Source organism: Magnolia sinica, chromosome 4 (assembly GCF_029962835.1).
Source record: "Magnolia sinica isolate HGM2019 chromosome 4, MsV1, whole genome shotgun sequence".
Classification (NCBI taxonomy): domain Eukaryota; kingdom Viridiplantae; phylum Streptophyta; class Magnoliopsida; order Magnoliales; family Magnoliaceae; genus Magnolia; species Magnolia sinica.
In genome coordinates, this window is record NC_080576.1 from 19,288,108 (window position 1) to 19,309,812 (window position 21,705).

General features: G+C 40.3%; 1 protein-coding gene across 1 annotated transcript; it reads right to left on the minus strand.

The window, feature by feature from the left end:
• Positions 1 to 11,601: 11,601 nt before the first annotated feature.
• LOC131244068 (F-box protein At5g07610-like) lies at positions 11,602 to 13,461 on the minus strand. Its single transcript, XM_058243730.1, has 2 exons — positions 13,377 to 13,461; positions 11,602 to 12,827 (listed from the first exon to the last, which is right to left on the minus strand). Exons 1-2 carry the CDS (start codon positions 13,459 to 13,461, stop codon positions 11,809 to 11,811), a joined length of 1,104 nt encoding a protein of 367 aa, XP_058099713.1. The 3' UTR covers positions 11,602 to 11,808.
• Positions 13,462 to 21,705: the final 8,244 nt, after the last annotated feature.

Sequence of the window (21,705 nt, forward strand, 5' to 3'; positions counted from 1 at the left end):
TGCATTAGGGGCCAATGGGTCGAGGCCCATTAAGATGTAATGGGGCCAATGGGTTGAGGCCCACTTGATGTACATATAGGGCCCAATTGGTGTGATCCATTTTATACTCATAAGGCCCATGAGATTAGGCCCGTTTAATGCATTCTAAGGCCCATGGGTTATGGCCCATTAAAAATGTTTTGAGGCCTATGGGTTAGGCCCATTTGATGTACATATGGGGGCCCGATTGGCGAGGCCCATTTGATATATAAGGCCCATGTGAGTAGGCCCATTTGATGCATTCTAAGGCCCACGGGTTAAGGCCCATTGCAATGCACATAGGGCCCATTGGTGTGGCCCAATGATGTGGCCCACTTAATGAATATAAGGCCCATGTGATTTGGCCCATTTGATGTATTTAAAGCCAATGGGATGTACCTAAGGTTCATTGCAATGTGCAGTCCCCCAACATGATTTATGTAATGATGTTACGTCAGGGCTATGCCTTGGGAGCAATGGTGGTTTGACGTCCACATTGCAAGTATAGTGTGGTTAAATGTCCGTATTATGACTTTCCCTAGGGGCCATTGTTAGGCTCGTACGTCTGATGTGTAGGCCGTCTAGGCCCATCCTTGTTATGATTATCATCCATCCCATATAACATGTTTAATTCCATGATTCATAATCATATGCATCATACGTATGCTTGATATGAGAAATGCCTGATCATAGTATATGTCTTCGGGCAGATGGTTTAGGGGCTCCCGTACAAGTGGTGTTGCCCTACATGAGCGCACGATACGCGCAGGATTGCTGCATGACTGGATAGTGTGATTCATGCATTCGCATTGTGTGATTGGTTACTGTATGCCCTAGCGACATCAGGGCCGTAGCCTCCACAGACGTATCGTGGTTGGCAGGATTGGATACCGGAAATATTGTTCTACATGGGGTGCGATAGATATCCCTGGGTGAAAGTCCCTAAACCCTTATGGTACCAGGAGGTTGCTCCAACGTCTAGACCGAGTGGATGCATGAGCGCTGAGTGCCGATTACCAGACGGTTGCGCTTTCCACTGTGTCGTGGTCGGTTGGAAGGGGGTGCGGCCTTACACTTGAGAGTAGGGGGCAATGCTAGGTTGGTTCGACCAGCTCGAGGAATGGGTCCGCTATTGACAAGCCGAGCCCGATATTGGCAGGCGGATAGTGAGGTCTTTTTCACTCACCTTATTGCGCGCGATGGGGCGGCAATCTGGCTTGGAGTGTACTAGACCCCGGTGATATTCCAGATTTGAGCCGTATTGACATGTGGACTTAGATGAGGATTTGTATGCTTGACTTGCATTTCGCATTGCATGGCCTTGGTATGGCCGACATCATTCTTTGCACCGCATGGCCTTGGAACGGCTAGTGGGATTCTTAGCATTCATCAGCATGTTCCGCATTACTCTGATACTGCATAGCTGCATTACTACCATGAGCATACACTTTCACCACCCTCTAAGCTTTCTATAAGCTTATGCACGACCGTTGCGTGCAGGTGACGTAGGATCGCAGCAGCGCTGAGGCTTGGGAGCGTAGCTGATCTTTTGGAGCTTTTGGTCTATCATCATTGTATTTCCCTTATGCTCATTGTACTTGTAAAGTTTTTGATTATAGTGGAAATGTGATGGAGTTTTTGGTTGTTGTTTGTGGGTTATCCCTTTGGTTATGCTTATTACGAAACAAACTGATGTTGAAAATTCCCCTTGTAGCATCCCAGGATCGGAACCTGGCGAATGGGCGCTGGGAGCCGAGAATGGGGTTCTACGGAGGCTGTCGGCGCCAGATTCGGTGATCGGGAATTTTGTGAGCCCGGTTTCCGAGTTTGGGGCGTGACACTAACCCTTGAACCTATAGATAATCTTAGCTTAATAGGTAAACTTTATTAATCATTCCTTAGCTTTAGGAACCTAATTAGAACATGATAAGTAAGGTTGGAAGATGTGCGAAGCTACTATAAAAACATACGTCCAAAACATCATATTTCAAGTGGTGCTCAATCCCATCGAGCAAACCTCGGGAGTCTTCAATGACATCGAAAATTCTCTTAATGTTATCGAAGGGAAGTCAAATATGTCCAGCAAGAAATTCATATTTTATCGATGGCATTAAAACTTCGATGCATCGAAGACCACTTGATGGCATCGAATAGAGATTGGTTAGAGATAGAAATTGATGAAGAGGATATTAAAAAGGTTGTATGGACCTTGGCAAAGCAAAGTACTAAGGTTGGATGGATTCTCTTTTGTATTCTTCCACTATCAAAGGGGATGTGATGAAGGGGGATATAATGGAAGTGATGGTGAAAGTTCATGATCATGCAAGACTAAATTTGGGGATAAATGGGACATGTTTTTTTTTTATTACTTATCCCGGAGGGAGAGACTAAGATCAAGCACTTCTCAACCGATTAGCGGAGAGTGGATTCTCTACAGAATTAAGCCTTCCATCTAATCTCCCGACGTTCGTTAAAGCTTCCCCCTCTACTCTCTCAGTTTACGACATCTCTTTTAAAATGTTGAAGGTTGTCATAAACAAATTTAAAGGATTTCAACGTTAACTTCTTTTGGGAAGGTAAGGATAAAAGGTGAAAGTATCATTTAATCAATTGGAAGGAGGTATGTATAGCCATGAAGAGAGAAGATGTGTAAGTTTGAAAATGTAACCCAAATGTCTCTTTCTCCTCAAAATGGAAACCCCATTTCACCATCCCAACTGCCAAAATAGGCTTTAAAATGCTGACATGAGTATGGAAATTCAACTCATCATATCAATGTTAGCAAAAATGGCTTCTTTTAGCAGATTTCTGTCAGTTCTTAGGGTCATTTAGATGCACACACCTTCTGAAGGGGCTTTTGAGGTATAAACCCCACTTTTAGCCCAACTGAGATTTTTAATGTGCATTTGGATGCACTTTGGAAACCCCTTCTCTCTCTCTCTCTCTCTCTCTCTCTCTCTCTCTCTCTCTCTCTCTTTTCAATGGTGATAATATTATAACTAACAGGCCGAAGCCAAAAATTACAAATGTACAAGGAACATGGGATTATAACTCCCCCCAAAACTCAGGGAAGATAAAGCCCATTCAATTACAAGGGAGATTTTGCCCTATTAAGAACCTCAGAAAACTGTCTGCCGCCATTGTTGAAACAGCTATTGTTCCTTTCCCACCATATGGACCATATTTTTTTTCCTCCTCTCCAATGTTTCCCTTTCTACATCTTCAATGTTATATGTTTGTTCTCATTCAGTTCCATGGCATTTGAAATTACATGAAATGCATATGAAGTTGTCATTGCTTGCTAAGCCATCTTATTTGTTCTTCTAAAATAACTGAGTGGCTTCTTTTGCTTTAGGACATGGAACTCTATTCCAAAATACATAATGGGCAAGCAGTAATCTGCTGAATTTTATTTTCTACCATGCTAATATAGATAAAAATGATGCAGACTTTCTAATTTCTTACTATGGTATGTTCCTACGAGTTAACTTGAAGCTCGGTAATAATATTTTCAGTATGATTCTTAACCCGTAGGTACTACAAACCTGGAACACCTCCTGTGAATGTTAGCACACACTAAAACCTTGAAGTCCGCACTTGCACTTTGAAGTTCAGGTGAATATTTAGATTTCAATAAGGACCCATTCAATAAGTGGGAAAAGAAAAGAAAAGAGAAAAAAAAGAGAGGAAATTGTAATGACTATTTCCATCGGTGCTATTGAGAAATTGATTTTGTTTATAGGGGTATGTTTGTTTCACAAGTGGAGCTCTTTGATGCATTAGACAATGGTCACCTTGAATATTCTACTTATAGCATTGCTACGGTGGAAAAGGCTAACAATTACTTCATGTATTACATTTGTTTAGTTTGAAACAAACATACGAAGATGTCTTGTCAAAGGAAAACAGTTTTTCTTTTCTTTTCTTTTCCTGCTTTTCAAACAAGCTCTAAGCTAAAAACACATGTTTGACTAACAATGCACACATCTCATGGATAAGCTACTGGTGTATGTTTAGAGTTGGGCTCAAGTGTAAGCTATGGTCACGAAATAATTGATTGTTGTTTTTGAAAACTGAGAGATGCAGAAGATTTTCTGTGTATTTGAGACAACCCAATGGGGTTGAATATATAGAGATTACAACCGTCTATACAAGGAAAGAAGTAAACGCAGTATCTCCTATCTATAGAAATAAGATATACAAGGTAACAAGATATACAAGGTATGTGAGGTGTCTAACATCCCCCCTCAAACTAATGCTGGTCATCGACAAGTAATAGTTTGCCAACAAGAAACGAGTGATGTGCAGACGTAAGGGATTTGGTGAGAATGTCAGCAATCTGATCATGGGATGCAACATGTGGAAGAGAAATGAGCCCAGACTGAAATTTCTCACGAATAAAGTGACAGTCAACTTCAATATGCTTCGTTCGTTCATGAAAAACTGGGTTAGAGGCGATCTGAATAGCACTGAGATTATCAACATGGAGTGGAGTAGGATTCGGTAGAGGAATGCCCAAGTCTGAAATAAGTCCACGTAACCAGACAAGCTCACTACACGCAGCAGACATCGCCCGATACTCGGTTTCTGTACTTGATTTGGAAACAGTGGCCTGCTTCTTACACTTCCAAGAGATGAGAGAAGTGCCGAGAAAAACACAGTAGCCAGTAGTAGATCTTCGCGTGAGAGCGCATCCGGCCCAATCAGCATCTGAATAAGCACGAAGGTCTAGAGTTGCCGTGGAGGAGAAGACAGAGATCGATCTAGAGTTCCACGAAGGTACCGTAGGATGCGTAACACCGCAGTTATATGAAGAGTTCGAGGAGCAGAAACAAACTGACTGACGACTTGGACAGCGTAGGCAATATCAGGGCGAGTCATAGTTAAGTAAACCAGACTCCCAACCAGACGGCGGTATAAATCGGGCTGTGTAAGTAGATCACCATCATCACGACCATAGTGAACGTTAAATTCTAAAGGAGTCTGAACCATCTTCTGATCCGTCAGTGATGCTAAGGTGAGAAGATCCTTAGTATATTTACGCTGGCTGACCAGAATCCCACGGTTGGAACGTGAAATTTTAAGTCCAAGAAAATATGTAAGATGGCCAAGGTCTTTCATCTTGAATGATGATTGCAGAACTTCCTTTAAAGCCGAAATGCCAGTAGCATCGCTACCAGTCAGTAGGAGGTCATCAACATAAACTAGAATAATAACAATGCCATGAGCAGTGGTGCGCAAAAATAAGGATGGGTCATGACCACTTTGAGTGAAGCCAGCACCCGTAACCACATCGTGAAAGCGTTGGAACCATGCCCGAGGTGCCCGTTTGAGGCCGTACAGAGCTTTCTTTAGGCGACATACCTTATTGTCAGGAATTAAAGAGCTAGGAGGAGGTTTCAAATATACAGTTTCTTGGAGGTCTCCATGAAGAAAAGCATTTTTCACATCCATCTGAGTGAGTGGCCATGAGCGAACAGAAAATATTGCCAAAAGAGTATGAACAGTTTTCATCTTGGCCACGGGAGCAAATGTCTCATCATAATCAATTCCGTATTCTTGTTTGTATCCCTGAGCGACAAGTCGACTCTTGTATCGATCTAATGATCCATCAGACTTGAGCTTGACAGAATAAATCCATTTGCTACCAATTAGCTGTTGGTCAGTGGGTTGAGTGACAATGTCCCACGTATGGTTATCATCCAATGTCGCAAGTTCTTCTGCCATAGCCTTCTTCCAACAATCATGAGTGGCTGCCTGAGAGTATAAAGTAGGAATAGAAATAATATCCAGAATAGCATTCATGACAGACATAGAGCATATCAAGCGATTAGGCGCTCGATGTTCACGAGCAGAACGATGTATCGAGGTAGGTTTAGGATCCGCAATAGGTACAGTAGGTTCGGGTTGAGTAATAGGTGGTGGATCTGTACGTGGTCGACGTGAGTATACCTGCAATGGATGAGGGAGAGTACTCGAGGCAAACGGAATATCAGGAAAGGTGGTTAGACCAGAAGAGTTTGGAGTGTGCGGAGGAGGAAGAGATGAATGAAAGGCAATATGTTCAAGAAAAACAACATGTCGTGAAACCCGAACACGACGAGAAACAGGATCATAACATCGAAAACCTTTTTGAGTTTCTCTAAATCCCAAGTACATATATTTGACCGATTTTGGAGATAGTTTATTACATTCACGTGAAGCCAGGTGAACATAACAAATACAACCAAACACACGGAGTGTGGAATATGCAGGAGGTAAGCCGGTGAGAACAAAGTAGGGAGATTTACCATTCAGAACTTTGGTTGGCATCCGGTTAATCAAGTAGATTGAATGTAACATAGCTTCCGCCCAGAAAGAACGAGGAACACTCATAGCTGTCATCAGAGTGTTGGCAGTTTCAACAATATGACGATTTTTCCGTTCAGCCACCCCATTTTGTTGTGGAGTATCAGAACAGGTGGTCTGATGAATAATCCCATAACCTTGAAGAAAGGTACGAAATTCGGTTGAGAGATATTCCCCCCTGAGTCAGAGCGGAGAGTTTGAACTAGAACCCGAAACTGAGTCTCTACCATAGAGTGAAATAACTTGAATTTTTCAAAAACCTGTGACTTTGATTGCAGAAAGTAAATCCAAGTGTATCGTGTGAAATCATCAATGAATATAACATAGTATTGTAACCCAGAGAGGGACATAATTGGTGATGGACCCCAAACATTTGTATGCATAAGTTCAAATATAGAAGATGTTTTTGTAGTACTTAAAGAAAAGAGAATACACTTACTTTTTGAAAGACAACAGGAAGAACAAGAGTAATCTAAATCATTTTTATTAAGAGAAATATTCCCTAACATGCCAGATGAAATTAACTGAAGTAACCAATCCGAATGTGGATGACCTAGGCAAAAGTGCCACAGTTTCCACATTTTATTTGCTGAAGTAATATCTGATGAAGATGGAGAAAAGAAACAACGAGCCGGGATGATAGATTGATCAAAATCAAGCACGTACAGACGACCATGCCGCCTACCCTTCCCATGTACCTTCTCCATTGCCAGATCCTGCACAAAACAACAGTTGGGAAGAAATATGACTAAGCAGTTATTGGAAGTGAGTTGACCAACTGAAATTAAATTGGAGGAGAGGTTAGGGACATGAAACACATCATAAAGAGTGAACTTGCGATGGGCAGAAGGAGAGAAAGTCAATGATCCAATGGACTGAATAGGCAGTCTAGTGCCATCCGCAGTAGAAATAGCCTGATTGCCGGTATAGGGATGAATGTCACGAAGATGGGATACATCACCGGTCATATGATTAGAAGCACCCGAATCGAAGAACCATGTAAAAGATGGGGATATACCTGACATACCGGCGGCAGAAAGGGCCTGAACAATTTGTTGGAGCATCGCAGGAGTCAATGTAGATGAAAGACCTTCAACAGAAGTAGTAGATGCAGACTCATTAACAGATGTCTCGGAAGAAATAGTGGCAGCCGTAGCCGAGAGAGCACTACCACGGCCACGACCACAGCCACCACGTCCACGGCCGAAAGAAGATGTATAAGCTCGTGTACGGCAGTCCTGAATACCATGACCAGTCCGTTGACAATAAGCACACCATTCCTTGCATTGAGAGACAACATGTCCCACCTTGTTGCACCCGCGACAAGTCAAGGGAGAGGAACCAGAACCACGTGTTGGTGGAGTTATGGACACAGCAAGCACCATATCAGATGAGCCCAGAGTTGAGAGAACTTTCAGTCGTTGTTCCTCAGCCAAGAAATCATTAATAACCGAATTTAATGAAGGAGTAGGGCTACGGTTCAAGAGAGTAGCCCGACAATGCTCAAATTTCGGACATAGCTTCATAAGAAATTGACGAACTTGCGCACTCTCACGCATAGTTTGGAATATTTTAAAGTCATGAGGAAATGTTGGATCTATCATAGTCATCTCTGTCCAAATTGTGACAATTTTGGAGTAAAATGATTGAATACTATCGTTACCCTGAGTAAGGGTAACAAGTCCTGTTCCAGACGGTATAACCGGGCCGCATTACTCTGTTGATAAATCGACTGGAGATGTTCCCACATCGTCTTAGCAGTGCGATGAGGCGTGAGTCCAACAGCAATGGACCGATCAACTGAATCGAGAATCCACGTAATAATCCGTCTATTATTTATTTCTTAATCATCTAATTTGGCGGCATCTGTGGGGATAGTAACAGATCCATCCAGTAGTCCCCACAAACTGCGACCCTTGAGGAAGTTCTTAAAATGGATGGCCCATAAAGAATAGTTGGTACCATCAAAACTACAACGTGAGGCTTCTGTACATGAAGAGTCTTTATCCATTGATTGATCTGAAGTAATGGAATACACAAGTTTCAGATGTACTGTTCAGCAAAGGATCTGGATTTGGATCTGGATCTGGATGAGCAGAGGTTGAATCTTGGATGTACCGTACAGCAAGGGATCTGGATCTGGATCTAGATGAGCAGAGGTTGAATCTAGCCGAACAGGATCTGGACGAGCAGAGTGCGTTGGATCTGAACCTTGATTTGGACAAGCAGAGGCCAAGCAAGGGCTGCCGGACGAGCAAGAGCTGGTCGGACGAGCAGGGATGAGCAGAGGAGCACAGGGACAGGCGCAGAGGTGAGCAGAGGCGCGTGGGGACGACGCAGCAGGGTCGGACGAGCAGATCTGAAGCAGAAGGGTGAACGGATGACGTAACAAGGACAGCCGGACGATGCAGGGGAGGTCGGATGAGCAGGAACAATGTCCGAACGCAACAGGAATTGCCGGACGATGCAGCAGGGGCGGTCGGACGGCGTAGTTTAGACGGCCGGACGACGCAAGGGCGGTCGGATGAGCAGAGGCACTTGCCAGACGCAGCAGAGGTGAGGAACGGACGACGCAGGGACGGTTTCGGATCAACTTGGCTATGATACCATGAAAACTGAGAGATGCAGAAGATTTTCTATGTATTTAAGACAACCCAATGTGGTTGAATATATAGAGATTACAACCGTCTATACAAGGAAAGAAGTAAACGCAGTATCTCCTATCTATAGAAATAAGATATACAAGGTAACAAGATATACAAGGTATGTGAGGTGTCTAACAGTTTTCAGTTTGCTATCGAGGTTGCATTCAATTGATTGTGGACCCAACAAGGACTGCCATACAAACAGAAGATCTTTTGGTGCTTGAAGTTGGGTATTTAGTCTTTTGTAACTGTAGAACTTGTTCTTCTTTAATTAAAGGTAAAATTTTCATATTTTTTACAGTAAATTTTTTTTTTTCGGGGGTGAATTGTGAACCGTTTGAGAATATTGATAAGATTGTATGGTTCAAGGATGCTAGTGAGTCCATGGTTGTATATGGTTTGTTTTCATGGTGCGAACCATACAAATAAGGCCCACCAATGCATCATGGACTGTCTTGATCAATGCCCATGTGCCCATTGTGATGATGACAAGGTACATCTGCTATGTAGTCCCCTACTGAGAACTCAGTGTTGACTGGAAACTTGAGACAGCGCAACTACCAACATGGAACAAAATCCTCTTATATAGGCGTTAAAAGACTGTATCAAAACCTATCTATGCACATGCATGCAAAGCCTGCTCTTTGAAGTTTGAACAATGGCCTTGGAATGAGCTAGTAATATAATTGGTAACCATGCCGTGCCTTTTCAAATTCATCTTGTTTTGACATTCTAATTAGTATATTTTTTTAGGATGTCACATCCCTCTAATGTTGACATTCGAGTTCATGAATTTAAGATATGCCTGGGTAGGGCCCACAATTTGGACATAATGGATTGTCATCTAAATGTGTCATTCCATGCGTGTCTGGATTTGGTGAACCCTGCATGGAATCATGCAGCTAAACCATACATTTTCATCCAAGAAGCTTACCAAAAGAAAGTAACATATCACATTATTCTTATACAAATTTAGAGCCATTATACAAATCCAGTCCAAACAAAATACAGAAAAGAGATCCAGTGGGAATTTTGAGCATGTTGTGGATGGAGCACCGCTCAAAGTTTATATTATCACATTTTCTGTTTGAATTTGATCAAGCGGGAACTATGGTTTGGTGATCTGAACCATTTATGAAGGGCCTCATGATGGTTGCCCTACAGCCGAAATATGAAAGACCCTAGCCATTGGACATTCGGCATTTTGCCTCCACTGCGGGCCAACCAAACAATGGTCTGCAGAAATAGGCCTAGTAAACATTAAATAAAGTCAACAACAGAAAGATAGAAAATATATATTCCCCATCAAATTTTCAAATGTGGCCCACTTGACGACCTGGCGGGCCCCACCGTTTATATGCTTCTGACCATAAATCAAGCGGGGACTGAGCATTGAGCATGCTCGACATGCACATCAAATGTTGTCCATTGGTCAATGTTTACCTGTCTATTTTTTAGACTTGGGCAACCTATGCTTAGGAAGAAATATTAAGTCTCCACAAAAACCTCCCCAAATACAATAGCCTAGACACAACATTAGAACCATTCAATTAACACAAATATCAAAATTATATCAGCAAATCCAAATCATAAAACTACCTGAAATCAAAGAAAAAAAGCTCCACCTCGTCGAAGAAGAAAGAAGCTCAAGAATATTGGAATAGTATTGGGGCCAGGAAGTGATGTAGACAGAGAGAGATTGATGGAATGGTTTGGCATTGTTAGAGAGAGAGGAAAGGGAGAGGGAAGATTCGAATTTGGGGGGAGAGACAAAGGCCCTTTTCAACTCATTTTTTCCTCACAGAATCCGTTTTCCTGTTGCAATTCTGTTTTTAATGCTTGTGATCCATTTATTTTTATTTGTGTGATCCATTCAAATGGAACATTCATACATAGACTAAGGGGGGTCATTTAGATGCATGTAACAAGTTACGCCTAAAAGTGAGTTTCAGGTATAAGTTGCTTATAGATAAGTGAAGTCACTTTTTTTTTTCAGGATTTCAAATGCACTTAAAAGCTGTGACTTACTTGTAACCCACTTATAGCTGAAAGTCCTGTCCAAACACCATCTGCAAGTGAGTTACCTGTAGACCCTATACAACAAATAAAACTTACAGGCATCGAAACGATCCCCAAAGGTGCATTTGAGAGCCTTTTTAGTTCAGATAGCAATAATTTGTCTAATAAATTAGAAATGATAAATTTGCTTTGGCACTCATATTAAGGGACTTACTTCCCTTTCAAATTGGAATTCTAAAGGATGTTGCAGTGATATCAAGCTTGCTCCTCGTTACGAATACAAGGATATGTAATCACAATTTGGCCAGTTTCCCTAGATTGAACCAAATGTTCATAAATCAGTTCAAACTCTAATGATATCACTCTAACCGTGTGACAAATGTCCTCACCTTTTCTCTCTTCTTCTTCTCTCCCTTTTTCTTTTCTTTGCCTTCTCTATTTTCCTCTGTCATGTTCTATATGAGAGGGTAATGTGGGAGAGTAGGGTGAGAGAAATGGGTTGCCATCCGTGGGAATAACATTCAAAAAAACAGAAACAAAGAATATGGAAAAATTAAAAACAATGGGTAGATAAACTGTCATAAAATGGAAACTATATATTTTCTTAACAATCTATTGGTCTTTTTCTCATCTTCCCCTTGTTAGACAAGCTGGTAGAGATGATGTAGTGCATGTGGGTGATCCAGAGTTCAATCCCTGGTAGTGTTACCTTTAAAATAAAATAAAATAAAATAAAAAATAAAAACCCAATAAATCATAAGGACGGCAATTGCAAATATTAAGAAGATGTCGGTCGAATGGATGAGAGAGTATTTGAGTATGAATGAACTTCAAGCCACGAATAGCCACCAAAATAACAACCACCATACATCCGAGTCGCCAAATCACAATACTTCCCAAAGGTCCCATCTGTAATCCGATACCAAATGATCTTTCCAGGAATGCACATCCACAACACTAGTTCTCCTCCTTCTCGAACAAGAAAACGTAATCCAGTAAATGAAATTCTAAGACACGGGTCCTTCAAATCTTTTTCTGAGTAGAAGAGTACAGAAGGCACCAACATCTCAGGATATGCCTTCAACACTGAATCGAAATTAACACTATACTTCACAGACCACTGCGAGTAGTCAGATTTCATCTCCAAGATATGGAATTCAGTCACCATCACATTATAAGTCTCTATCAAGTATAAATGTCCGTTTGACTCTCCAAAATATTTATATATCCGAGGAATCTCTAATGGTGTCGGTTTTGGGGGCAGTTTGGTTGTCTGAAAGGATTCCTTTTCAACATGGAAAGAGAGAGTTGATTGATAACAACCTGTTGTCCAATGCAGTGCGCCATTCCAAAACACTCCCTTCCTACACATCCTATGGATCCTAGGACCTTGTTCTGAGAGTCTCCACAAACCTGTCTTGGAAGAATAGATATTTACACAGCAATGAGAGCTTTTTGTACCTGATATGCATACTACTTTGTAGTGGGCGGACTTGGATGGGTCGAATGCGATGCTAATGCTGTTGATGGGAAAATACGGTTGTTGTATAGGTTGTGGAAGAAGAACATATTCCTTAGTGGTGGGGTTGCAAACGCAGTATGTGATGTATTTGTAACCTCTTCTATAATCAGGTAGACGTTCACATAGAAGAAGACAGTTGCTGGAATGAGATACCAAGAAGTCTCTTCCTAAGAAAGAAAGAAATGGGTCGGGGACTCCGGAATTAGGTTTGTCGACAGGAGCAAATTCGGGTGGGTAGTAGTGCCATGACAAAATATTAGGGCCTGTTTGGATGCCTGTAAGTTGGGTAAGTGGGAAGTTACTTATAGGGAAGTTACTTACAAGTAGTGTTTGGGAGAGAAAAATCACCTGTAAGTACAGGCAAATCTACCAAAAAACTACAGGGGGATGGGGGTGGGAAGTCACTTTCCTATAAGTCACTTACAGGCTCAACGGTCAGATTTTTAAAAAGAGGGCAAGAGGGAGAAACACACCAATCCACCAAATCTCTCTCCGTCTCTGCAATCTCTCGCTGCAGTTACTGCCTTCCGTCTCTTCTCCTCCTAAAACGGTAGGGTTTCATCTACCCTTTTTTTCTCCTTTGAATCAATGGTTCTGCATGGACAACTAAAACGTTGAGCCTGTAAGATGCCTGTCAACGGTCATATTTTTAAAAAGAGGGGAAGAGGGAGAAACGCACCAACCCACCAACCACCATTATAGCCATGAAGCTCCAGCCAATGAAGAGGAAGCAGCAGCCATTGAAGGAACTCCAGCAAGCGTTACAACAGTTCAGCCAATCCATATCCCACAACACTATTACTGCAGCAAAGCTTCATTATTACCGCACCAACAACTGCCATTTACCACACCAACAACCACCATTGATAAGCTTCTATAAAAAGGGGATTGCAGGTTTCGTCTCTCCATCTCAAGCTCTCTCTCTCTCCCTCTCTGCAATCTCTCTCCCCCTCTCTCTCTGTAATCTCTCTCCGTCTCTGCAATCTCTATCCGTCTCTGCAATCTCTCGCTGCATAGTGCCTTCCATCTCTTCTCCTCTCAAAACGGTAGAGTTTCATCCACCCTTTTTTTCTCCTTTGAAAACGGGAGTGGTTTGATGTTACTATATAAGGCACGCTAGCACATCTGCGCACGTGCGCATTTTTTCATACCTGTTATGGGCCTCTAATCCAAACGGTCCATGTGATGCAGCATCCCATGAAAACGTTTAGGGACCAATTTGCGCCCTGATTTAAAACTCTGGTGGGCCATAGAAAAGAGAGATGCAAATCAAGGTAGGAAAATGTTTTCTTTTTTCATGGCCCATCAATATTTTAGATCAAAGTATAAGTTGGCTAATGGGGGTTTCATGGGGTTCTGCTTAACGTAGACCATTTGGATTTTGGACTCAAATCACGTATTATGAGTTCTCAAAAAGTTCTCAAAAGAACTCTTGCCAAATGGTGCACGGCTGAGTATTATGCGGGAAGGAATCATGTGCTGAGTAATGCATAAACTTTGTGGATCCACCATCATATATGTATTTGATCCACACTGTCCATCCATTTTAATACTTAATTTTAGACGAAGAAATAGATGGACGAATTGGATAAACCAATCCTAATTTGGGATTGCATTGAAAGTGGTCCTAAATATCAATGGTGCATCTTGAATATTTTTGCTTACATCTCATGAAACCAGTCCTAATATGGTTTCATAGCCAATTGTTACCTGCTGGGAATTTCATAATTTGTTTTTGTTTGCTTGGTGTTTTTCTTTCATGGTTGCATTGGTTTCTGTTGCAGTTCTCTATTTTATTGGTTTTGCCACTTATTTCTACTCACTGTATCTCTTGGTTTCTTCATTTTCTTTTTACATTATTTTTTGCCTGCCTTCTCTTGTTTTCTTGGTTTTTCATTTGTTTATTTTCGCTGCTTTCTCATTCTCTCTCTTAGTTTTTCATTGGTTCACTTGTCATCTCAGTTTTCTTCATTAGTTTCTCTTCAGGCATGTTCTCTTGTTTTATTGGCTTAGATGTTGTTCGCAGGTTCCTATTTTCGTGATTTTTGGTTTCTGTTCATGGTTTCACAGGCTTCCTTGAATTTTTATTATTTTCATTATGTGCATTGGTTTCTGTTTACAACTTCTCTTGTTTCTTGATTTCATGCATTGGGCTTCTGTTGGTGTGTTTTCTTCTTTTCTAGATTTACTACATTAGTTCTAATCATGTTGGATTTCTTTACTAGCTTTTTTTCTTCGGCTCCTAGTATGGGTTCTCCTGTCCACAAGATTTTCTTTTGCCCTGTAAATCTTCAGGGTCTTGAAACCATTTCATAGCCGATTGGATAAATCATGTGCCGATTGAATATTTTTGCTTACATCTCATGAAATCAGTTTAGTTGTCCATGCAGAAGCTCTGTATTGACTATTGGGAGCATTTTAAAGGGTATGACCTTGCTGGATGGTCCAGACTGGACGGTTACATGACAATAGGAGTTGGTTGATCATATTGAGAGCATCCAATGCCTGTTGTATCATGCCATCCACTATATGGTTTGCCAGGAATAGAGCTCCCATATACATACCTCTGTCAAATATGATTTGTTGGGAGTATTGCATATATCCGTGTACACATCTTTACCATTATAGATGGAATAGGTTGTATGCTAAATGCTAATTGACGTTTATCATATTTATATATGCTATTTGGGAACCTTGCTTGAAATGCAAACTTTTAACTTTTTCGATGATTAGAAATTGTATGAACTTAGCACAATCAAACATATAGTTTCTTTTTTCCATTACGTATTAGCATTAGTTTCTTAATGTGAGGCTGCCTATTGCATTCTCCACTTAATATGTGGTGTTCATGAAATCAAGAAGCATGTCTGGAAGTTGTCATGTAACCGTCCAGTCTGGACCATCTAGCAAGGTCATACCCTTTAAAATGCTCCCCTCTTCATGTCTGAACTGACCATCCAGCAGGTCATACCCTTTAAAATTCTGGTATACTCATTTTATATATTGCGCCCCTCTTCGTGTCTGAACTGATGTCTAAAGTTTGAACGCATGCAGGAAACAATGGATGAATATGTTTCATTCAAAACTAAAACAGCAGGAAGACTATGGGATGAGTTGGAGAATATGACAACCATTGATTCTGACATGATGTATAGGGCCTACAAAATCCTTGCGGAAAGACCGCATTTTGCTTCTACGTTCCTAGATCATGTAAATCCTATTCAAAGGAATGAATGGTTGGAGAAGATGATTCCCTAGTAAAAAATTTTAAATGTAATTTCTATAGTTAAAGAAGACATTGGTAATGTAATTTAGTTATTAGATTTTCTATTAATATTTTTAAGTTTATTCTCAATGCTTAAATTGAGTTATTACTCCATATTATAGATATTTTGAATTTGTGGGCCCACTTTTATAGCCCACTTGATGATTGGTTTAGCTTAATAATTATCTCAAATATTCATCTTGATGGGCTTAACAAAATAACATATTTGATCCTATGTTTTTTTATGTAATTATAACATTTTAGAATGATTCCCCAATCTAAGCTCTGCTCGATGTGAATATACAGCTTTCTACCTGTAAGTAACTTACAGGCTATCCAAACAGAAAAACTAACTTACCTGTAAGTGACTTATAACTTACATCCAAACAGGTTACCTGTAAGTAACTTTCACCTGTAAGTGACTTACAGGTAAGTCACTTACAACTTAAAAGAACTTACAGGCATCCAAACAGGCCCTTAACCTCAAAGAATATGGCAGAGATGGAGGAATCAGGAGGAGGTTGGAGGGAGGAGTGTTTGCGATAGAAAGAGGGATCTGATATGAGAGAAAACTAGTGCTTAGAAACACATTTGAATCTGAAGAGAGATTTTACCGGCTAGCGATATAAGATATCTAACATAACATCTTCGATTTGAGAAACCATCTGCATTGATGTTACGCTAGGGCATATATTTCTTCTTTTACTCTCCATCTTCACTGTCTTAGACATTCATAGAAGAAAAAGACAAGAAAACCACTTTGCAACGGATCTTACTTCCTTCCGAGATATTTAGGACTGTGAACCCCACCTTTTATCCGGCTGTTTTATGAAAGCTACAAACTTTGTTTTGCAACTTAGACCTGCACGTGCGGAGACCGAATTTCAGGACGAAAATACCCCTCCTTTTCACTGCTGTGCTTTTCCTCTCCCTTTCAGCTGTTTGTTTTTCCTCTCCCTTTCCACTGCAGCTTCACTTCCGATGCTTTCACCCCCTTTCTTCACCCCTTTAGAAAGACCAAAAAAAAACCCTTTTTGGCCCCCATTATCAATATTTCGTTTTCTTCTAAAACTGGTCGGTCCAGTGAAGAAAGCACACACCACAGGTATATTTTAAACTCAGTTGGGCCCACGTTGAATGTATCAAGTATAGGAAACGGATTAGCTACTCCCCCTGACACCAGCCTCGTTGCTGGTGGTCGGTGCTCTGTGGGCCCCACCATGATGTACGTGGCTGGTGGTCAGTGCTCTGTGGGCCCCACCATGATGTATGTATTTCATTCATTCTGTTCATCCATTTTTAAAGTTCATTTCAGGACTTTATCCTAAAAATAAGAGGGATATAAATCTTAGATGTACTACAATACAGGAAAACAATAGTGATTGGATATCCATCATTTAAATCATCCTGAGGCCCACTGTGCTGTTTATCTGAAATCCAATCTGTTTATTACGTCATAAAGACCCAGATGAAGGCTAAAAACAAAGATCATCTTGATCCAATACTTTTATGAACACCAAAAAGTTTTTAATGGTTGATGTTCATTAAACACTGTTTCCTGTAATGTGGTCCAATTGAGATCAAGATATACCTCATTTTTTGTATAATATCATAAAATGATATATAAAAATAGATGGACGGCATGGTTGAAACACATACATCATGATGGGGCCCGCAGAGCACCGAACACCAGCCATTGGCTGGTGGCAGGGGGAGTAGCCAATACGTTTCATTTAGTATATCCACATCGTCCATCCGTTTTTCTATCTAATTTAAAGGGTTGAGCCCTAAATTGAAGCATATCAAAATATCAAGTGGATCATATCACGGGAAACAGTGGGCATAATGATTTTCTAGTTTGCCCCACTGATTTTCTAGTTTACCCTGCTGATTTCATGTTTCCCCCACTCAATTTCATGTTTGCCCCACTGATTTTCTAGTTTGCCCCACTCAATTTCATATTTGCTGGAAGTGCACGGGTGGATGTATAGCATACTTTGTAATTTTGGTGGATGATGAAATGAACTTTATACTTTGTCCCACTGTATTTTCAGTTTGTCTCGCTCAATTTTTAGTTTGGCCCACTCAATTTCCAGTTTGTCCCGCTCAATTTCCAGTTTGGCCAGCTCAATTTCCAGTTTGTCCTACTCAATTTCCACTTTGGCCCGCTTAATTTCCAGTTTGTCCCACTCAATTTTCAGTTTGTCCCGCTTAATTTCTAGTTTGGCCCGCTTAATTTCCAGTTTGGCCCGTAGTATATCCACACCGTCCATCCATTTTTCCATCTAATTTAAGCGGTTTAGCCCCAAATTGACGCATATTAAAAGATCAAGTGGATTTTACCACGGGAAACAGTGGGCATAATGATTTCCACCGTTGAAACCATAGTGGGCCCAACAGTGATGTTTGTTTGTTATCACATCATACTTTTTTAAGAATTATGTGAATGAACCGTTTCGAACATAGAATAAGTTACCTAACGTACTTTTTTATTGTCTATATAAATTGGCCTACCTAATCACTATTTGCGAATAAAAAAAAAGTCCATATTCTTTAGCATACATATAAATATCATGATCAAGTATACCTTTCAAATGATGCAAAATCTTTTTCCCTACTTGTAGATGAATCTAACTTAGAAGTTTCATCTGGTAATTAAGTAATTCCACAATATACAAAATGTTTAGGCTAGTATGAGTCAAGCATTTAAAATTTGTAATCGACAACTTGAGGCCCTTTAGGATCTATTAGATTGTTTTTCTTGTCGTTGCTCAATTTCAACATAATTTCTATGAGCATGCACACTAATTTAGAATTTTTCATATCAAAGATTTTTAGAGTTTTATGAATATACGTGTTCTTAAATGTAAAAATTACATCATCTATTTAATTTATCCTGATTCAAGATAATATGCCATAAGACCCATATCTGTCATTTCAATTTTATGAAGTAGCCTTTATAAACTCATCAACCATAACACTATCATTGTCCATGAATGTTAGATCACCAATGTATAAGGATGTCAATAATAGATCACCATGGTCATTGGGATAACTTGTTTGTTTGTTATCAAACCTATTCATAAGATCATACATACATTGTTTTCAATTATGTCTGATTTTGTCCACTACGTTTATCTTGTGAATTTTATGTTTGATATGTTTTTCAATTCATCTCTCAGGCAACGAATATTCTGCCGTAATCTCCAACCCAACATCTAGGTGTACACTGACATGGTGGTTTGACAAGGTGAAGGGTGGAGTAGAGAAGCACGATAGTCAGCTAAATTTGTTTAGGCAATCCCCTTTCTCGTTTCTATTGCATATTACATCCTTTAGATTTATAGGGGCTCTAATTCACGTTCTTTTTGTAAGATACAAAGGTGATCTAGTATTAGAGATCAGGGGGAGGCGATTGCAGTTTACCGAGATGGACTTCGCCCTCATTACCGGTCTTAAGACTGGAGATTTTACTATACCAAAGATTTCTTACACTACGAGTACATTAAGAGACAATTACTTCAAAGAATATCCAGTATTAAAGAAGCACCTAATGGACGTGTTTGAGAGATTAGTTGACACCAATAAGCATGAGAACGTCATGAAGGTTACCCTACTTCTAGTTGTGGAGTACTTTCTTATGGGAACCGAATCGAAAACCAGGTGCAACATGGATTATATTCACCTGGTGGACTCGTTAGATGATTTCTATAGGTATAACTAGGGTAGTTTGGGATACAATACAATATTGCAGGGAATCGAATTTGTTGTTGCCACATCAAGTTCCCCTCGATACACTGTATATGGTTGCGTCCTTCTCTATAAGTAAGAACACCTTTTATTTTCTATATGTTTTCCATTTATAGTCAATTTTGGATTTTAACCTGGTGCAATTTCATTCTAACAGGTATGGCCAGTAGAGATATTACTGGCCCTACAAGAGTGTTTTGTTTCGTACGTTCCCCATCAAATTTCACGCTTCATTCAATATCGAGGTTAGAAGGGTTGAAGGTACAAGAGAATACGTGCTATTTTCGAGAGTAGAGCTGTAAGTTTATATATATATCTCTTTTATTTACTTTGCTTAACTTGACGTATATGCTTTTATATTTAACATTACTTTTTGTTCTTTTGCAGACATCAGTAGTAATAAAATTAGAACCAACGTTACGAGAATGGGAAACGGATGCCGTTCGTTCGGTGCGTGACAGTTTTCAGGTGAGATGTTATGAAAAATGAACTATATTTTATTTGTTATTGTAAAGGTATCCTTATTTTGACATATCCATCTATACATTTTGTAGCTCACTGAGACCCAGGAAGATGATGAGGAGGGCAATGATATTGATCATGAGGAGGATGACGAGTCAGATGATAACGATGAGAAAGGCGTGGAGGGAGAGGGACAGATGGTGGGTATTATGAAGAATATTATTTTTATGGAAGAATTTCGGATTAAGAGGGAAGAGTTAAGAACGAGAGAGAGGAATTGAAGAAGGAGAGACAAATTGAGAAAAGAGATGAAAGAGATAAGGAGGAAAGAAGCAATGTTTGATGAGAGGGAGACGTTACTGAAAGAGAAAGAACAATTGAAGAGGGAAAATGATTTATTTTTTGAGGAGAAGGAAAAGTTAGCGAATGAGAGGGAGAAGTTTAATAAGGAGAAGGAAGGTAGTCGTACACAGAAGGGATGTTTTGTGCTAGAGGAGGAGGGTGAGGAGTTGAGGAAGAGAGGGGAAGTAAATGATATTGACGATAAAGAACTTGGATATGGGGATCTAGATGTGCAATCGTATAGTAATACCAAAGGTAATGTATTGAATGCATCCACTTCTCATCCCGTTTATGAAAGAAGAACCAAAAGGATACTGAAGCCGTCATATTACAAGATGTCTCCGTACTTGTTCCTGTCTGCATTCGATACAACCCATGGGGCGGTTCCCGAACCCAAGCAAGTAACCGCTTTTGCTACTTCTCCGATACCATTTCTTCTACATATGGATCTTTTCAAAGTACTATCCACGCAGGAGGTGAAAGAGGCAGAGGACTGGTATGAAGCAAACAAGGACATGCCAGCATAGAAATGGTTCAGTACGATATAGATGAAGGATGCGTGGGTTAATAGCGAGGTGAGCATTACTAATTTATTTTCTATATGCATTGATTAACATATAATTATTTGCTATATTAATCTATGACTAAATCATACTATTCCATTGATTAGGCTATCAACATATACATCGAGTTCCTTGAGAAAAGGCATAACGGCCTTTCAATAGCATATCCTCAGGATTGCAAGTTCTGTCCTTTTTACGATAACTGTTTATTTCGCCAATCCTTAATCTGTTTGAAGATTTTATTTTCTTACATGTATTGAATTTTGATCATGTTTGTAACAGCAAAGCCTTGAGGGGTGTTTGCCGGTTTTGATTGCATACCGAGCCTCCAAATCGGCATCAGAACGGGCCTCGTTAATAGGCCAGTTGAACATGGCCTATGCAATTGTCAAGCAGCGAGATAAACCATATGCCAAAGCGATTTGGTATTATGAACGGGTAGTGCACTCCTCACAGAACATCATCTCTTACTGTTATGTGTTCTATCATGTTTTGACTAATATATTATTTTGTGAATCATAGACAGGTTTATGCGCTCATAAATCATGACAATTCACATTGATTTTTGCCGGTCATCTATCCTAGAGTAAGAGAAATCGTTGTTGTGGATAGCTTATGCACAAATGTAATGCAGAAGTATAAGCAGCAGATGAAGAACATGACTGATGCACTCCCCATTCTCTTCCATGCCACTGGAGACAGTACTGCGCTTGAAGGGAAGAAGTAGACCGTCAGAGTAGATGAATCTACATTGAAGCATCACAATGGCTA

What these genes read in the sequence shown, in the direction of transcription:
- LOC131244068 (XM_058243730.1), bottom strand. Translation starts at nt 13,461, where the DNA reads ATGGAGAGACGAAACCTGCAATCCCCTTTTTATAGAAGCTTATCAATG. An exon ending in AAATGGCAGTTGTTGGTGCG is followed by an intron (nt 12,828 to 13,376) that starts GTAATAATGAAG and finishes CCCAACTTACAG; the next exon opens with GCATCCAAACAGGCCCTAAT.